The 14,769-nt window shown below is 44.7% G+C and overlaps 1 protein-coding gene and 1 long non-coding RNA gene across 3 annotated transcripts; one reads left to right on the plus strand and one right to left on the minus strand.

Moving 5' to 3' along the window:
* The first annotated feature begins 706 nt into the window (after positions 1-706).
* Positions 707-2,544, plus strand: ovca2 (OVCA2 serine hydrolase domain containing). Of its 2 annotated transcripts, none has more exons than XM_085796880.1 (2): positions 707-897; positions 1,818-2,544. In XM_085796880.1, the coding sequence occupies exons 1-2, from the start codon at positions 744-746 to the stop codon at positions 2,342-2,344; spliced, it is 681 nt and encodes a 226-aa protein (XP_085653006.1). In that variant the 5' UTR covers positions 707-743; the 3' UTR covers positions 2,345-2,544. The 2 variants fall into 2 exon arrangements, with proteins under 2 accessions (XP_085653006.1, XP_085653007.1); XM_085796881.1 differs by having other exon boundaries at positions 1,821-2,544.
* A 7,485-nt stretch (positions 2,545-10,029) lies between these two features.
* On the minus strand, positions 10,030-13,878 carry LOC146974891 (uncharacterized). Its single transcript, XR_015037638.1, has 2 exons — positions 13,616-13,878; positions 10,030-10,089 (listed from the first exon to the last, which is right to left on the minus strand). It is a non-coding gene; the product is annotated as an uncharacterized LOC146974891 (long non-coding RNA).
* Between the last annotated feature and the right edge of the window lie 891 nt (positions 13,879-14,769).

Here is a 14,769-nt window from a genome sequence, read left to right on the forward strand (position 1 = left end):
TTTTTCTTCCAGGTTTCCTTTCAAATAAAAGCAGAGTTAGGCTACGTGAAGGGACCACATACCAAGTAAAAAATTCAAAATTTAAAACAGTGCTCTTTATTTATTTTTTTAATTTATATGTAGCTAATCTCCTTTAATTGCATTATTTATATTCTCCAGAGAAAAGAAGCAACATTAGAAAGAAAGAAAAAACACTGTGTAGCCTATATTTGTTAATTTAAAGTCATATCGAAATCTATGTCAAATTAATAGTAATGATCCTACTTAAAAATATAGGATGTGTCATCAATGACTTATTTATCCTAGCCTGTGATTATGTAAAGGAGTGATATTGTATTGACTACTTTCTAATTCAGGAGTTTGTAACAGTAGGCTATATAAACTGTGGTATTGCTTTTAGTTAAAGATCTGAGAGCCCTGTGATTTCCACAGTGCTGTATCCATACAGCTGTAAAATCCAGTCTGCTGTATCAAGTCCGTAATGGTTTTATTTTGAAAGGCATCAGCGGAAGCACTTGTCGGTGTTTCTTTCCGGTCCAACAGGCTGACTCAATGAGCTGCAGCTACTTCCTGAACGTGAAAAACTTTATTCTTCTTTTAGCAAAGGTCCGCTGTCTCGTCCTTCACACATCCCGGTGTGTGTTTGAACTCACCGGTTCAAGCTGTGTGTTGTGTTTCAACCACTTGTTACGCAACTTAAACAATAATCTACCGTGAATAACACTGAGGCTGCTCTCAGCTGCATGGCACCGCTGCGGGTCCTGTGTGTTCACGGTTACCGGCAGAACGGCGGCTCGTTCCGGGAGAAGACCGGAGCTCTGCGGAAGCTGCTGAAGAAGCAGGTGGAGCTGGTTTACCTGAGCGCCCCGCACAGTGTGAAGCAGAGCTGCAGCCAAGGTGGGTCATCCACCTGTCGTGTTTTCACTTCGGATAGTTTAGTTTGTATAGCCTATAGGCTATAGACATGTAGATGTATTTAGGCTAGTAAAGAAAGAAAACAACGAAAAGCACACAAGTTCTTTTTGTAATTATATTTACATAGACATTTAGAAAGTGTCCTAAAGGTCATAATTGTAGGCTATGTTTGAATAGCATAGGCTACAGAATTGTGTTTGTCTCTTGATTGAGTGGAACATCACATGTGTAGGCCTATACAGCCATATCACAGCCTGATTAGAGAAAACCAAGCTCCGTTTAAACTGACTGAAAACATGAAAGAGATGTGTTATGAGTTATAGCCTAGCCTACTTAACTTGATAGGCTACTTTAGGCTACTTCAGAAACTACAAATCAACCCAAGATTGAATTAATTGGTAGGCTAGTTTGAAAGTTTTACTTAAAATACTAAAATAAAAAAGCTGGGACTGTCATAGTATGCAGGGCTCCAGACTAACATTTTTACAAGGAGCACAGTGCCTCCTAACTTAAAATTTTAGGAGCACAAGCAGAAAATGTAGGAGTGCACACAGTAAATCGACATGCAAAGCAAATATTCCCATTTCCTTTTCATTTATGATCCTCCCACACATTAGCCTGACACCTGTAATGACAGGTAGCCTACCAGATTCTTCGGTACAGCCTCATCCACATTCACCAGTGTTTTTTTTACTTGCACTGTCTCAAGTTCTAGAGGCAAAATGGAGTCCTGGTTTGTAGGCTACTAGGAGCAGTTTTGTAATCCTTACATTTAAGTCATAGACTGAAATAAGACAATATATATTTTTTATGTCAAATTGCACATGGTTCATTTCATCCATGGTGTCTTATTAAATAATTCAACACAGCACAACAACCACTTTTGTCTTGTGTCCCCTCAGAAGCTCCAGAGAAGGAGACCGGCTCAGGCCCACCAGGCCCTGGAGGGGAAGACGACCACAGGGGTTGGTGGTTTTCAGATGTCCAGGCCCGGAGCTTCAGCGCTCAGCAGCAGTGTGAGGAAAGCCTGGGGATCGAGGAGAGCGTGACGGCAGTGAGAGAAGCCGTGAAAGCCCAAGGCCCGTTCGACGGCGTCCTGGGCTTCAGTCAGGGAGCGGCCTTCGTGGCCATGCTGTGCTCTCTCCAGGAGCAGAAACTGGAGCCGGAGTTCAACTTCCGCTTCGCCATCCTTGTCGCTGGTTTCCCCAGCGCTTGTAAGGAACATCAGAAGTTCTACCAGCCCCCCCTCCAGATCCCCTCCCTGCATGTGTTTGGACTGGAGGACCGAGTCATCCCTGACAACATGAGCAGGGAGCTCCTCCCCTCCTTCCAAGACCCTCAGGTCCTGACACATCCCGGTGGCCATTTTGTTCCTGCTGCATCTGCTCACAGACAGACCTACCAGGACTTCCTCAAGAGGTTCCAGTAAGTCGAGCTGCAAAACAGTGAATAAGACTCCGGCTCTTGAACACGGCCCAGGAATGTTGTGATAACATGATTGAATCCAGAGACACTTGGATACTGTTCTTTTTTATCCCCTCTGATATGATCCTGAAAAAACTATTCAGTGACTTCTGTCTTTTACTCAGGGACGATGTCTTGTAATAGACAATAAATAAGATTATCACTGTTTATTTAATGCACTGTGGTCTTTGATTATTTTTTGTGATGTGTGTACAGGGCCGTTGCATAGGGAGGTGATGACAATTCTAGGGGCCCACAGCCCAGTAGGGCCCACAACAACCCCCAGCAGCCTAATCATCTATGAATAAATTCTTCTGCATATAACCCTGATTAATACGTATCCTAATGCTGCATCAGCATCATAATGAAGCCACAAATTCAATATTAAAGCAGAAGTAAGCGATATATTTGTGTTAATATAAGTCTTAAATAGTTATATCTTCCGACAGCAATCACTTACATAGAGTGTTTGGACTGAAACACGGGTCTGTCAGTCACTCTGCTCTGCTCTGAGCCGAGGAGAAAACATTTATCGTATCCTACAGTTTTTATCCAATGAGGAGAGAGAACAGCATGCAGGGCTGTGGTGCAGCCAAGGGACGCCGTGAATGTGGTGACGTAGGGACGAGGACTGTTATGGTGCGTTCAAGGAAACTCGTAACTCGTGTTTTTCCGACCTGTGAAGTCATACCAGTTCACGGGTCGGAAGTTACGAGTGGCCGTTATAGTGACTTTCACAGGTAAAACAGGTCGGAAAAACACGAGTGGGTTGCCTGGAACGCTACAAAATCGTAAGTTGTGACATGAAGCTGTAATTTACGGTTTCAAAAGCCTGCCTGGAACGCAGCATTAGCCAAAATGACCGGATCGCTTATTTCTGCTGTAATAATAATAATAATAATAACTTAATTTATAGCACCTTTAAAAACACAAGTTTACAAAGTGCTTCACAAAACAATATAGAAGAGACAAGTCACAAATGCCATAAAAACATAAGAGGTGGACCGCCCACAATACAAGAACCCAACAACAGTTGAGGCCAGGAGAACTGAAATTAGAGATGTTCGTGAAATAGCCTACATTTTATTTTCCAAGAAATAACCCCCTGTCTTCTTTATAAAATGGTTTAGTCCATGCTGGAGCAACAACTCAACAATAATAATTGAGTATTGCATCAGGCACTGTCAAGAAGAATACATAGTCTAGAAAAAAGGTGATGAAAAGCCAGGGTGCCACATCAGTGTTCTTTCAAGGGCCCCAGAATTCCTAGCAACAGCCATGTGTGTGTAACTTCAATAACTTCAGTGGAAATGTCTGACTAAATGAGATCATGACTTTTCTTTGTATGACATGAATTCACAAAATTGATTTTAATTCCTCATAGCCCCAGAAGTAAAAGTGTAATTAATCACATTCATTATGGCTTTGTTCCAGTGGAGTGTTACTAATTACACCTGTACGAGTTTCTAAAGCAACACTGAAAGTAGTGTTTGAGAATACATCATGATACTGAGATGAAGGCGAACAAACAAAGGCCTACAGACAACAGTGTTTGGTCAGTGTCTCCAGGAAAAAGACACTCATGGCGTTGCACTCCACTGTAAACAAGTGATTGTGTGAAAAATGAAAAACAAGCTTTTGAGATTTAAGACAAGTTCACACCTTCATTTCACACGTCCACACTCCTGGACGGTGAAGGGAGTGTGATGGTGAGATTTTTAATTTTGGACAGTTAAAGAATGGCCGATATCCCTCCTCCTCCTGCGATGCTCTGAGAGGATCCAGCAGCCACTTTGTTTGAAGTTCACCGAGGCGCTCAGCAGACAAGCAGGTGGGAACAGTCTGGGGCTCTGTTTACTTTGTTCAGAGAGTGGACGGATATCAGGAAATATTAGACATGAGTGTTTTCCATGATTCCCCGCAGTAGCAGCGGCTAAATTGCGTTCGTCTGTTTATCCAAACCAACAACACCACGATAGGAAAAGGGTGGACAGACATTATCAGGTGCCGGGAACTCTCTGGCACGATGGTGGAAGGAACGCCATGGCAACCGTTTTAAACCAGAGCCAAGCCACGGTGGAAAAAAAAAAAAAAGTTTAATTGGGATATTTTTTTGCATAAGATAGCTCATCCATCCAACTTGTGTAGTGTTGTCACAGAACCCCACATACATGTGAGTCAGTTGTACATCGGTCTGTGTTTACAGAGGAGGAACACACTGCAGAGTACTGGAGAGTCAGCTGTGAACTGTGATGACAAGTTGGCATCCAGAGGCCGTGTGTGTGTGTGTGTGTGTGTGTGTGTAAGTGTGTGATTGCTTGGGGTATTTGGTTTTTAGGGATGCGTGAAGGTAGGTTATTCAGACAGGTTTATGTGCACGCTCAAATGCACAGGGTTCAAGGACATGTTGTTCTTTTATAGCTGAAGCATGTGCATGTCAGACTGCGCTCATTCGATTGTTTCCAGATGTGTGCTTTCTCTTTCTCTCTCTCCTCTCTACCTCTCTCTCTCCCCCTTCCCTTTTTGCTTTCATCTCCCACCGGCCTCTACCTCGCTCCGAACTCTTCTCTGCATCCTCCTCCCTTCCACGCTCTTTCTGTGTGTGTGTGTCACCAGCTTTGAGGTGCAGCATACCCTCCTGTCACATTATCTGCCACATCATGACATGAACAAAAATAGTTCTGTTTGTCTCAAAAAAACAAAAAAAAAAAAGGCTCTGGATCCAAAAAAGTTGCAGTTGTTGGAGGTTTGGAGGTGGTGAAACTTGTCCCGTGCTGGGATGTGTGTTTCCACGGTAAAACAGTTCATATACAGCATCAACTTCCTCTCTTGTAAACGCACACACCCTCACTCCCTTTAACACAGTCTGTCTTAGACCTAATGAGCCTCCGCTGACACTCAACTCTCACACTCACACGCAGATATGACGGCTATGTGGTCTCCTTTCTCCATCCCAGCCCTCGTATCCGTTCTCTCCTGCGCTCCCCTGTGGCCCTTGTGTCCCTCCAAGACCTCACAGCACACACACACACACAGAAACACGCACTCACATTCATACACATGGTTTTGATAACAAGTGGAGACGAATGGAGAGAGTGAGTGAGCAAGCGAGGCAAACAGTAAAAGAAAAACACAGAGGGTCACTCTTGCCAGTAAGTTTTACAACAGAGCCGTGACTCTCTTCTCAGGAATCCGTTCTCCCTGTTGCACAACAACCGGGAAATAATGGAATGAGAGACAGAGACAGATGAGGGTGGAGTTATCCTCCCTTCCTCCCCTGGCTGCCCTCTCCACCTCCCACCCCCCCACCCCCCTCTCTCCCTCCAGCTCTCTGCCTGTTGCTGGTTGAGGGTACATTCAAGTTTTCACCGTGATTGAAGGATCACTTTTTCCCTCTTTGCCCAGTGGAGTATGGGGGAGTGGGGTGGATGGAGCTGGGGGCAGAGGGGTGTGTCAGAGCACAGATGGGCTCTATTTTGATTATGGAGCATTTGTTGTTATGGGAAACGGAAGGAGGGGAGGGGCCACGTAGTGCGTGTGTCTATATAAGACTTGCACTTAAACTCCAAAGAGCCTGGTCATCCCATGGCCCAGGCTGACCGGCTCTGCCTCCTTCCTACAGCTCCCTCTTACTGACAGCTCTCACTGGAATTATCTGTGACTACAAGATGCGCAGCTGACGACTCGAGATTTTATTACCCGGGCTACAACTTTTGGATTTATGCACATTCTTCCCAACTATTCGCCTTTTGTTTTTTTACTGCGTTCAAATCTGCAAACTTCTGAACCCAGAAGAAAGAAGAACTGATGTAGAGTTTGGATTCCCAACCAGAGTTTTCTCTCTTCCATAAACAGATGGATATTGATTGATACTGATATCAATTAATTCAAGTTTACGCATGCCTGCGTGTGTATGTGTGTGTGTGTGCTTGCTCTTGAATTGGTATGCTGCTGCAGATGGATGTGATGTAACATCACACTGGATGTTTTCCAGAGGTATGGCCTGGGTCCAGTATCAGGGATTTATGCATGCCTCTCTGCTTCCTGTGTACCTGCATCATTTCCATAGAAAAGAGAAAGAAAGCTCACGATTCAAGAGCTGTACAGTGTGCGTGTGTGAGGTGTGCGATGTGTTGACACATGAAAGAGGGAGCAGAGGAAGTATATTTAGAGTTGTCAGTCAAATCGCTATTTACAGAACAGAGAAGAGAGGGAAAGTCAGTTCATGTCAGATAACGACATGGAATTACACAGCGAAGAAATCTATGCAAAGTATTAGTGTGAAACCCAGGCCCTGACAGCAGGCAGTTGTTGTTCACGTGTGTGTGTGTGTGTGTGTGTGTGTGTGTGTGTGTGTGTGTGTGTGTGTGTGCATGCGTGGGTGTGTATCTGCATTTTTTCTCCTCCATATGGGTGTGATTTGGTCATTTGTTATTCTGTGCTCATGCTCATACTCATACGTTTCTGGTTTAATGTGCTTTGTGGTTTTTCTGTTTGTGTCGACAAAGTGTACTCTGGCTGAGGCCGTAACTTGTCTGGTTGTTGTCCTCCTCCTCCTCCTCCTCCTCCTCCTCCTCCTCCTCCTCCTCCTCCTTCTCCTCCTCCTCCTCCAGTCGGCCCGTGTAGCAGCTCTCTATCCAGCCCTCTCACCCGTTCAGACACATGGACATATCATCATCTATTCCTTCAGTTTTCCTCTTCACCTGGAAACACTTCCTGTTAACAAACAGTCGTGGAGTTCATGTCCTTCAGCATCCAACGCTTAAATAGCAGATGTAAATGTGTTCAGAGGTCACAGCAGTGCTGAGGAGGCACAGAGGTGAAGCGAGGACACAGCTGAGGCCTTCTGAAGTTAGGGCAGCAGCCGCTTGATGAATGATGTCATCTGCAGTCATTTGTCTGCTTGTGTGCTTTACTGGAGCGGTTTAGAGGCCGTGGCTGGGTCCTGGCGAGCAGAGCTGTGGTTTGGCTGTCCTTATAGGTGCCTAACTGACACTACAGGGGTAGATATTAGTCATCATGACTATGGAGGAGGAGGAGGACTGTGGTTGAGACTGCATAAAACAGCGGGAGAGAGAGAGAGAGAGAGGCATGTCTTGGCTCACATATCCAAAAAATGTTGTTTTGTTTCAGACCGTTATTAAGAGGTTTGGAAGGTGAAAAATGGACGTTACAGTAATACCAGAGAGGGCCTTTGCTGTGATAATAGTAGAGGAATACGATGTAATATACGAAAATAAAAACAATAACTGCTGGAATAATGTTTATACCAGTAGTAAGTCATAACACCTCGATTGGTATTAAGTTAGTTTCCAATTTGATTCAACAGCCTAAGACTAATATCAATATTTATTTGATAGATTTAAAGGTTTCAACAGTTCTAATAATTATAGCCATTCATTCTGGAAACATTAATGAGTGATAAACAGCAGACCTCGACTGTGGTTAATCAGTGAAATGTTCCTTTAAATGCGGTTTGACCTGCTGCCATTTTTGTGTGTGCGTATGTGCATGAGCATTCATAAGTGTGTGTGTGTGTGTGTGGTACCTCCTCAGAGCCAATAGTCTGTCTTCATTGTGACCAAAGCAGAATGTCATTTCTGAGGTTAAGGCTAGAGGTGTGAATGTGTGTCAGGGTGAGTGTTATGGTCGGGCCTGAGTCTGACCTGAAGTGTGTTTGACAGGTCACAGTGACTGAGAGTCAATGTCCTAAAAAGGATAGCTGCATAACCGCGTGTGTGTGTGTGTGTGTGTGTGTGTGTGTGTGTTTGTGCGTGTGTGCATCAGATCAGCTTCTCAGCCCTGAACAGTAAGAGTTTATGTGCTGTTGTTTATCTGTCAGCACATGAGCTTTTACCGTGCAGGGAGGCAGAGGATAAACTTCTTTTCTTTTCTTTTCGTTTCTTTTTTTTTTCTTCTAACAGCCAGCATGTGGCAAATACATGTATGTTACCAATTTAAAAGACATACGACAAAGAGCGTGATGATTTTCAAGTGTACGGACTCATGACATCCTGAAGTTTCAGGCTGAAGTCTTCCTCAGTAGTTCTATAGTTTGTTCTAACAGGTAGACCATGACACAGTCATATGACTGTGTGCAGCTACATAGCCAATCAATTTAACGAATATGTTTCATCTTAGTGGGCCAAAATGCCAGAGGTCTACATATGTAATTGTGCTTCACAAAGATTTTTTATGTTAAGTCAGTGAAACTCTAATTTCACCATTGTGCTGACTTTTCACTTATAGCACTACAGTATAAAATAGCTGACAACATGCACTCTGAATAGCTCTTGTCTCTCTTAACACAGAGCAACGTTCAAAGGCCTCTAATGTAACAAGTCACCACAAAACACTGCAGCAAATGTTTTTTTAATTTTTATTTATTTGATTTGATAAAATCAGGAACATTCTGTTACAACAAGGAGATGGCAGAGACAAATCCTGACCTGCAGAGGGCAGAGTACCTCTACATATCTGCAGAGCTTGAGGAAGAGTGGATCAAGGACTAGGCTTCTTTGCATGCTTGTGTGTGTATGTTTTTTGTGTGAGCATACAGTATGTGTGTGTTATGTCTGCATGTGAGTGTGCATACATGTGTTGTAGCCCACCTGCGCAGGATCCAGTGTGTGGTTTGTGTCTGCCTGCAGGTTACAGCGCTGCCCACTGGGAATCCCTGGCTGTGCTGCTTTGAAGTGAGGCAGCTCTTGTCTGATAAAAACCAGGGAGCGGAGCAGGTGTTGGAGCCAGCTGACTCATCCGTTCAGCATGTGCTCTCTGCATTTATGTCCGTATGCTCAAGGATCAAACCTTAAGAAACACATTCTACCTAATAAAATCAAAGTGAAAAGCAACATGTGTCCAACATGTGTCATTGCATACATGACTGTTAAACTTTCTTCGGTGGATCTGATTGCATTTTGTGTATCAGTGTGATATTAGAACAATAGGCCTATATATTTAACCAAATTAAATAAAATAACATCCTCTTTGTTACCTTACAATGCACGGAAATCCTAAAAAGTGAAACTCTCCTGCTCCAGACGGATGACTCAGTGACCTCTGACCTACTTTCTAATACCAGATCAATCAACTACACTTCATTATTTGCTAGAACCCAACTTTTTTTTATCTTTCTGTCTTCCCTCCCGATGGCGACTGCCCCTAACGACCATGGCTGTAGACTGTTACCATGGTGCTGCTGCTAGAGTAACAATCTAAAGCCACGGTCGCCATGGAGACAGCAGGGTGGAGGAGGAGGAGCTGGAGTTGGCATGGTAACTGGAAACTGCAAGGTCTCATTGGTTTGAACGTGGATATTACGCACTAACGTGGTGTAGGACTCCCCCCAATGCAAGCCCACACAGGTTTCCTTCCCGAGCCGGAGAAGAGAGACGGAGCAGGGGGGGAGGAATCTTTAAGATGTGTAGTGAACCGTAACGATCAAGTCAACCATTTCAAAAGTACGTCCATGGTGTCATTCCTCACTCCAGCTTAGCCTCTGCACATCCATGGTGTCTTCGACGTGGCTTTTGGTGCATTGCCAGGCTTCAGTAGCCATGACTGTAGACTGTTACTGTACTGTGACACTGTATAAGCAGTAAGCAGTCTAAAGCCAAGGTGCTGATGCTCTGGCTGAGTTTAGGGGAGTGGGGGGGTGGGGAGGAGAGGAGAGGGCCAAACACTCCCCTTTGCAGGAACCTGCATCAGCTGAAAGAGGAGAGGATATACGTAGGTATAGGACATTACTGGAATCAAACTTGACACAATTCCAATACAAATGATTTATACAGATGAATATCAATACAGTCTTTGATGCCCAGGGGCCTAAAAAGTTGTCGTGAGTAGCGGTAGTGCCGACACCATCTCTGCATCATTATTTCTAACTATGTCTAATTCATTTAAAACAACAACGTGTTGCTGAGGTGAATACTAAATGAGCTTTTATTGCCGTACAGACTGGAAATCAAGTCAAGTACACTTTGGTGGACTGGCTTTGTTCATATTTTGAAATAATGAAGTGCTCACTTGGCTGTTCTGTGCTATTGATTCTCAGTGCTGGTCCCTAACATCCACTCAGGGACTGATTGTCTCCTGTAATGACTCGGGAGTATAATTCTGGCAGGACTGTAATACCAGGTGACAACATTTGCAACATAAATTTGTATGTATTTACTTTTTGATAGATTATATTTTTATATTTTTATCTTTATATTTTGTACTCAAATGGGGGAGCCCTTTGTTAGGTTCAGAAATGTTGAATACCTTTTCAAAAATAATCATACTATTGAAAAATAAAAAAAGTTAGACCGAAAAAGGAAAAATCAAACAACCATCCGGCACTGATCAACAAGTCACTCAGTCAAACATTGGCAAAACTTTAGAGTAATACTAATTTCTAACACAATGAATAAAGTGTGTGCAAAGTTTTTCAGTTATATTTTAACTTAGACTTTCAAAAACTTTATAAACCTATATTTAAAACCTGTTGGCAGGCTTGGCATGAGGCATCATCCACCCACTGTTTTTCCCTGTGTCTGACCCAGTTAATGTTTATATGTATGCAAGTGTGTGTGTGTGTGTGTGTGATAGAGTGGGAGGGAGTGTGAGGCAGAGGGAAGACAAAAGAAGGGAGAGGGAGATCCAGTAAGCTGTGTTTGACTGACTGTCCCAGAGGACGAGAGGCTTTTTAAATTGGATTCTTTGATCAGGTTGGGAGTGTGTTACTAACACACTGTGACTTGAAACAACTTGAACCTGACTTTCTCTATCTCTTCCTCACCCTCAGCCACAGCCCCCACCAGTTTGAACCTCTATCCAGTGACTCACTGGGTGGCATTTCCATGAAGGAAATCATCGAAGTGTAAAGACCAGGACATCATCTAACATCTAACATGTAATCCTTGTAGAAAAATCAGAGAACAGAAAGTCATTCATTTCCGTTTTCTTGAGATAGCAGCAAACTTTTCACTTTGTCAGTGACAGTGTCAAAGATAGATAGATAGATAGATAGATAGATAGATAGATAGATAGATAGATAGATAGATAGATAGATAGATAGATAGATAGATAGATAGATAGATAGATAGATAGATAGATAGATAGATAGATAGATAGATGTTTATGGGGGTCTCTCTGCAACAGGTTCCCTCTCCTCTGTTTCAGCACTACGCCGCTGGGACAGCGACACAACAGTTCTGGCGCGCGGAGCTGTCCGCGGTGCTGAAGTGGACGTCGGTCCAGACCCGGACGTCAAAAAAGAGTAAAAACGCATTAAATCTGATTTGATTGAACTTCTAAAACGGGGGCGTGTGTTAAATGATGAACTGTCTGATGACAGTTCAGCAGGTCCATAAGATACGAGGTTTCTCTAAACGTCTATCTCCCATCATACACTGCAGCGGCACCACAAGTGAACCAAAGTGGACTCTCTCTCTCTGCGGGTCTCTGCTCTCATTACCGAATAGATGCCGGTCAGGTGACGAGTACCGTCACGAGCCTCGGTGCTCGAGAAGTCACATGCCCGAGGATAAGAGCATGTGACGTCACGGCGCGAGCAAACCAATCATCTCTTGTCCCATTCTACCGCCTGGCTTATCAGAGCGCGTGGGCAGTGTCTTGGTCTGGCTCGGTTTCCGTGGCACCGGGGAGAAACCGCCTCGACCGTGTGTGGGTTGTTTCTTGACGTGTATGCGGATCCTCCAGTGAAACGCAAACGGAATCATAAAAAAAAGTGAGGCCGGAACCTGAACCTCTAACTGTTTATGCTCTTGAGATGAAAATATAACAAGACACGTTACCGTTTCTGTCAGACTGCTTCTTTAAATGTAAGGTTCTGCTTAAACAGAATTAAGTAAAGGTTGATAAATAGGCTATAACAGCTGTTTAATCTACATTTAATAAAACATAGGCTATTCAATAATATAATATTTTTCCATGGTTCCGCTGTGTAGAGATGTGACATATGGCGGCTGGTCCAAGTCGGTGCAGCAGCAGCCACAACAACGAGTTGTGAATGAACAAGGGGTTTCATTGACTCGCTCTACCCACTCCTCCCTCGTGCTGTCCGTACACGAGCCTCTCGCACTGTGCGCTCCGACACCCACGCACTCACGCACGCGCGCACGCCAGAGGTTGACACTGCGCAGCGTGTGCGTGTGTTCGCGCGTGCCCATGATGCCTTTAAAAGGGTTATAGTAGGTGACTGCGTATCATCTGCAAAGTGCGCAAGAATGACGCAGGGCTGACTTCACTGCCTGACGACGTCACAGATCTGAGGACTGAGGAGGGGAGGGGAGGGGAGGGGAGGGGGGTGTTAAAGGAAGCGCCAGCCGCCGGAAGTGCATACAGGGTAGGGAGGGAGAGTGGGAGAGTGGTGGTGGAGGTGGGGGCTGGGGGGTGTGGAGGTGGTGGGGGGGTGTAGCCTACCGCCACACCGGAAGAAAGTGATGGCTATAATGTCATCACTATCACCGGAAACCTCCCGGTGCCACGCGCTCCCGGGAGTGTACATGGGTTGATGAGGAGACAACCCCCCCTCCTCCCCCTCATACCCCCCTCCCCACATCACTGCCCGACAAACACACTGGTAAGAAAAAAAAAAAGAAAAAAAGAAGAATCTGCACATACACAGAGAGACACGCACACACTGGTACACACTTGTTTGCGCGCGTGTCAGTTGCACGGTGGCATTTTGCACATCATCTTCTGGGTGGACAACTCTGGACGGTCCACAGAGACAAACCAGTGAGTGTCTACCTGTTCAGCTGGGAGCCAGGTGCTGTCAGAGTGGCAGGTGAACACCAACAGCCACCATGGGGCTGTAGCCTATGTGCTGATGTATAACCTGTGTGCACCAGAGTGACCCAGACCCTGACTGATAACACACACACACACACACAAACACACACAGGCTGTTTTGAAGGCAATTTCTATCCGCAGTTTGTAGCCTATTTTCTATATCAGAGGCTATATCAGATATTCTCTTTTCTCTGGTTGCAGGCTGACTGCTGCTGCCCACATGGGAGAGAAAATGAGTCACACTGCAGCAACTTCCAACCAGAGAGTGGAGATGAGAATAGTGTCAGTCAAAGCAGACTACAGGGCTTCTAAAGGGGGATGGCACCCTCAGGTTTCACTTCAGACATATCAGAGGTGATTGATTTTTAATCCCAGTATTTGGATGAAATGTGACAGCCTAAGTCAGGTCTGTAAATAAAAGAAAGATTGAACTTACCTCAGTCAAAGTTCCCAGCGTGCTGCGGCTCCTCTCTGTAGAAACATGCCTGTGTCCTATCTCTAAAGTCGCAGTCTTCATCATCGCCAATCTTGTGCCACGCTGTCTTCGCGCTCAGACGCCGCCGTCCCTCTTCTCCAAAGTCGCTTCCCATACAGACCGGGCTCTCCCATCAACCGTAGGCTTTTTATAGAGATCCCGTAGTAACTAGTAGAGGGGACGGGGGAGGGAGGAAGGGGAGAGAGGGAGGAAGGAGGAGAGGGAGAAGCTCATTCAAAGATTCACCTACACATGTACGTGCGTAGCCCACGTCACTGAACGGAGTGCAGCTATTTATAAAGGGGGGGAGAAGTATAGCCTGAATCACCGTGCAGGTCTTTATGAAGGAGGATGAAAATAGCACGTTTGTTGTGTATGCGCCTTTACACCGAGATAATGTCAAATATTAAAAGCTCTGGTAAAAAAAGAATTATAAAAATTGCTGTAATCTTGCGGCATCTAGAGTCTCTCAATAGCTCTGTAATGGCCCGTTTATTATGTAATTATGTGTTACATTTCACAAGGGACGAGTTTCATTGTCTGTTCTCTGCCGTGAGGACTGGCCGAGCATAGCGCATGTTGCTTCTGTCAGAGAATTCATTTGTTGCTTCGTGAATGATATTATGTTCAGTTCAAGGGGATGACTCAAGGCATCAGCAAATATTCATTTGTATATTGAAAGTTGATCAGACAACAGACCAAGCAAACCTCTAAAACTGACTCTTCTACTCCAGCATGTTCAACAACTGTTTACCAAGTGCGATGAGAAAAATCGTGATGTGTAGATGAGGCGGTGAATCACTGCAGCTGTCTGCTTAGAATGATTGAAAAAAAAATGTTTGGTGCAGCGCACTTTTTAAATATTGATGTCATCTTCACAATATTCACAACCCAGATACTCGTGGAAGCCACAGGAGAGAGGTGACAAGAGTCGTGCGTAAAAAGCCAGCGCGACGCGGCTGAACTCCACAACACGTTCGGCGAGATTTGGGGGAGACCCTCGTGCGTAAAAGAAGTATGCCAGACATACGTAGGCGTGCGCAGAGAGAGTCTCTTGTAAATTAAGACGCACTTTAGACTGAGATGGGGTGAGAAAGCACACAGGCACGCCGCCG

The sequence above is a fragment of the Trachurus japonicus genome, chromosome 14, assembly GCF_045865225.1.
Source record: "Trachurus japonicus isolate A0001 chromosome 14, Traja_1.0".
Taxonomy (NCBI): Eukaryota; Metazoa; Chordata; class Actinopteri; order Carangiformes; family Carangidae; genus Trachurus; species Trachurus japonicus.